The sequence below is a fragment of the Zonotrichia albicollis genome, chromosome 14, assembly GCF_047830755.1.
Source record: "Zonotrichia albicollis isolate bZonAlb1 chromosome 14, bZonAlb1.hap1, whole genome shotgun sequence".
NCBI lineage: Eukaryota > Metazoa > Chordata > Aves > Passeriformes > Passerellidae > Zonotrichia > Zonotrichia albicollis.
Window position 1 is genome coordinate 1,649,321 of NC_133832.1, and position 4,304 is coordinate 1,653,624.

The following is a 4,304-nucleotide window of genomic DNA, read 5'->3' on the forward strand; positions in this document are numbered from 1 at the left end:
CGGGGCCCGGGGATGGTGTGAGGGGCTGCGGACGGACTTGGCGTCCGGGGAGAAGGTGGGATGGATGAGAGGGACAGAACAGTCCGGGGGGACTGCTGGGGTAACTCCTCGTGCTGGGGGGAGCTGGGGACAGCCCTGGACCCTGGGCACAGGCCGAGGGGAGGACTGGAGTTGGGGAGGGGTGGATCGGGAATTGGAATCCTGGGGCCGGTGGGATGGATGAGGGGACAGCCCTCAGTGTTGGGGCCAGCCCTGGGCGGGCGCTGGGTACGATCGTGGATGCCGAACGCAGCCCTGCGTGCCGGGTGCCCACAGCCCCGTCCGGGCAGGCACATCCCCGTGTCCCGCAGCCCCGCGGGGCAGCTCCATGCCGGCACCGCGCGGGCAGCCGGGGGCCTCGGGGCGGGGCGGTGCAAGGGCGGCCCCGCCCTGCGGGGAGTGCGGCGTGGGGGCCTTACGGCAGCAAGATGGCGCCCAAAGGGAAAGGCGGCGGCAAAGCCGGGAAGGGTGAGCGGGGCTGGGCGGCACCGGCACCGGCCGGGCGGGGGTGCTGGGCCGGCCCCGGCCGGGCGGGGGTGCTGGGCCGGCCCCGGCCGGGCGGGGGTGCTGGGCCGGCCCCAGCCGGGCTGGGGTTGTGGGCCGGTACCGGCCGGGCTGGGGTGCTGGGCCGGGACCGGGACCGGCCGGGCTGGGGCCCGGAGGCGGTGGGGGCCGAGCCAGTCTCAGAGCCCGGCAGGGCCGGCGGGGACCGGGCCGGTGTCAGGATGATCGGTTCACAGGCGGCGACAGCGGCAGCGGCAGCGAGAGCAAAGCACAGGGCCCGAAGGGAGGCGGCAGCGCTGTCAAGGTGAGCGCGGGGGGCGTGGGGGACCAGGCGGGCTGCGGGTTCTCTGCCCCAGCACCTGCAGGCTCGTCCCGCCCGCCGGCCCCGCTCGCCACAGCCCCGCTGCCCGCCCCTCCAGGTTCGGCACATCCTGTGTGAAAAGCACGGCCGGGCCATGGAGGCCATGGAGAAGCTGAAGTCCGGACAGCGCTTTAGCGAGGTGGCGGCACAGTACAGCGAGGACAAGGCCAGGCAAGGGGTGAGTGAGTGCTGCACCAGACAGGGCGGTGGGGCCGGGCAGCAGGAGCCTGGGTCCTGCTCGTCACCAGCAGGACCTGTCCCACGGCCACATCACCCACCCTCCCTGCTCCGAGTCTCAAGGCTTAACCCCCACGGTCCCTTGCTGCAGGGAGACCTGGGCTGGATGACCAGAGGCTCCATGGTGGGACCATTCCAGGAGGCAGCATTTGCCCTGCCTGTGAGCAGCATGGACAAGCCCGTATACACGGACCCTCCCGTCAAGACCAAGTTCGGATACCACATTATCATGGTGGAAGGCAGAAAATAAAATGTGAATGACCATGATGACCTTGTTGACTGCTTGAATCCCGAGTCCCAGACACCTTGGCCTTGGAGCAAGTTGGGCACAACCAGCAACATGCCTGGAAGCAGGCTGGCTGTCCCTGCCACTGTGCTAGCAGAGCAGGGCCCTGCCTGAAGAGGTAAAGTGTCCCTGGGAAGGGTGAAACAAGAGCCTTTTATAGATGTTGATGTCTCTGTTGCCTGGCAGGCCAGCCTCTTCCTTCTCCACATTATCTGTGGAGATAATGGCCTGTCACTGGAGTGAGGTGCCCAGGTTTTTATCTGCAAACAGAAATGATGCAGAAAAGGACAGAGGGGCCCCAGGGCTTGGTCTCCATCCTCCCCAAGAGGATGCAGTCGGCTCCAATGGTGCAGTTTATGCTCCAGAGCTTCAGGACAGTCCCTTCAGTGGAGGGTGGGTAACACTGGAGCTGGGTCAGGCCAGGCAGGGAAGGGACCTGGGGGTAGGAGGGGAGGATGAGCTCTCCTGAGCACAGACTGATCTCTTCCTGCAGCTCCACCTTGCCCACTCAGAGCTGGGGGAAGAGACTGAATAATTCAGGTTTGGATAAGGAAAAAAGCCACTAAACACTTGTGTGCCGCTTCCTGCGTTCCCCTGTGCTGTGGGCAGTGCAAGGGAAGCAGCCCAGCAAGATTCCTGCTATCTCAGGAACCCAGCCCAGAGCCATGATCCCCTTGATGCCCACAGAGCCTCCAAACCAGCCAGAGCTCCAGCAACAGGCACCAGCTTTGTTTACAGGTGAGCACCATGCACAGAGCTCAGAGATGAGGAGGAAACATCAAAGAAGAAAAGATCCTTCTCTTCCCTCCCTTTTCAGGGTGTTGGTTTTGCTGAGTATGGAATGCTCAGAGAAGCCAACGAATGGCTTGCAGTGGAGAGCAGACAGGCTGCCCAGAGCAGACACTGCCCCATGTAAAGGTGCTCTGTTAATAAACCACTCATTTCCAGGCTACCAGAGCCCTGTTCTTTCTTTTGGCAAAAACACATTGACACAACTGCACCTGCAAATCTGCCGTGTTTGCTGTGGTTCCAAATACAGAGAGCTCGTCTCCCAAACTGCACAGCTCAGCCAGGTGTGGGGTCCTGTGCTACGGTGTGGTATTGCAGAAGGCAATGCCATGGCACAAGGAAACATCCCTGTCTGCCGCTGGGCTGTTACCAGGTGAGACTGGCAGGATAAGCACACCAGGCTGAGGCTGTGTTGGTGAGGGCAGAATCACTCAAAGCCAGAACAAGGAACTTTTGAGCTGCTGGTTTGTAAGATTGAGGCACTCTCAGCCAGTTTGCTGACAACACTGAGCTGTGTGGTGTGGTCACACACTGGAAAGGATGGATCCAGAGGGACCTGGACAGGCTGGAGAGGTGAGACCATGTGAAAAGTACAAGGTTCTACACCTGGGTTAGAACATTCTCAGGCACAGCTGAAGAAGGGGCAGAGAAGGGATTGAGAGCAGTCCTGGGAGAAGGGCTTGGGGTGATGGCTAACAAAAAACTCATGAAAACCCATGAGCCAGCAGTGAGCATTCCCAGCCCAGAAACCCTCTGTGTCCTGGGCTGCATCCAAAGGAACATGGGCAGCAGGTGAGGGAGGGGATTCTCCCCTGCTCCCAAGATCCTGCCTAGAGTCCTGCACACAGTTCACGCAGCATAAGAAGGACATGGAACTGTTGGAGCAAGTCCAGAAGAGGCCATGAAGTTGATAAGAGGACTGGAGCATCTCCCCTGTGAAGAAAGGCTGAGAGAGTTGGGGCTTTTCAGGCTGTTTAGCCTGGGGAAGGTTGTATGGACACCTCAGAGCACATTTCAGTATCTGAAAGGGCCTACAAGGGAGCCAGAGAGGGATTCTATCCAGAACTGGAATGACAGGATACAGAGTAATGGATTCAGGCTGACAAGAGGACAGAAGGGATATTGGAAAGAAATTATTTCTTGTGAGAGTGATAAAACACTGGCACAGGTTGCCCAGAGAAGCTGTGGCTGCCCCATCCATAGAAGTGTTTCAAGGTCAGGCTTGGAGCAACCTGATCTAGTAGAAGGAGTCCTTGCTTGTGGCAGGGGTTGGAACTGGAAGGTCTGTAAGGCACCCAAATGTTGAGTGACCTTCAGGCACCCAAATTGGCTTATTTAAAACCCAAAGGAGGGAGGAACCACAGCACCACAGAGCTGGGCTGTACAGTGACCATGGGACTGTACTGTCCCCACCTTCTCAGGGGAGAGGAGCAGCAAAACCTGGAGGGTAGAAAGGTGAATCCAGGGCTTGCCAGCATGGAGAGGTGTTGGAATCCTAGATGCTGAGAATTTTAAACTTTCTGTGCTTAAAGGCAGAGAGCCACAAGAGAATACTGCAATTGACCTGAGGCTGTGGAGACTTCCAAAACTGATTGATAGCACTGGGATTATGGGTGTGTAGTTGGTTAGAAGTATGTAATATCACAGGGTGGAAAACTTGAGAGTTTGGGGTCTTAGAATATAGAAATAAATATGAACCAAGATGGAGGTTTTAGGGCCATGGCAGGTTGTTCTTCTTTACCTTCTCCTTCCTTCTTCTTCACCTTCTTCTTCCTTTTCTTCATGGGTTTGGGTTATGTTTTGTAATTGAACAGAAAGATCCACATTGCAGGCTTTGAGAGATCGGTTACTGGGTTAGAAGGGAAAATAATCTAGGTGTCATTTCTTAATTGGATAGTTTAGTCTTAAAAAACCTTGTAACAAGAGAGAGCCATTTTTGTGCCTTGCTGATAAAAGGCTGCAGAACTCATGGTAGTGAGGCTGTTTCACTGATAAGAAATAATAAACACCTGAGTGCAAACATGAACTACCTCCTCAAGTGCCTTCCATCCCAACTTCAAGAAACTGATTTAGAGGGGCTTAGACATC

General features: G+C 57.1%; 1 protein-coding gene and 1 long non-coding RNA gene across 2 annotated transcripts; both read left to right on the forward strand.

Annotated features, from left to right (window-relative positions):
• The first annotated feature begins 350 nt into the window (after positions 1-350).
• On the forward strand, positions 351-1,408 carry PIN4 (peptidylprolyl cis/trans isomerase, NIMA-interacting 4). Its single transcript, XM_005493968.4, has 4 exons — positions 351-507; positions 780-847; positions 963-1,082; positions 1,233-1,408. The coding sequence occupies exons 1-4, from the start codon at positions 468-470 to the stop codon at positions 1,389-1,391; spliced, it is 387 nt and encodes a 128-aa protein (XP_005494025.1). The 5' UTR covers positions 351-467; the 3' UTR covers positions 1,392-1,408.
• A 143-nt stretch (positions 1,409-1,551) lies between these two features.
• On the forward strand, positions 1,552-2,377 carry LOC141730855 (uncharacterized). The gene is made up of 2 exons (XR_012582636.1): positions 1,552-1,820; positions 1,921-2,377. It is a non-coding gene; the product is annotated as an uncharacterized LOC141730855 (long non-coding RNA).
• The last annotated feature ends 1,927 nt before the right edge of the window (positions 2,378-4,304 follow it).

Coding starts and splice junctions, on each gene's coding strand:
- PIN4 (XM_005493968.4), top strand. CDS start 468: ATGGCGCCCAAAGGGAAAGGCGGCGGCAAAGCCGGGAAGG. Junction 508..779: donor CGGCGGCAAAGCCGGGAAGG/GTGAGCGGGGCT, acceptor ATCGGTTCACAG/GCGGCGACAGCGGCAGCGGC. Junction 848..962: donor GAGGCGGCAGCGCTGTCAAG/GTGAGCGCGGGG, acceptor CCGCCCCTCCAG/GTTCGGCACATCCTGTGTGA.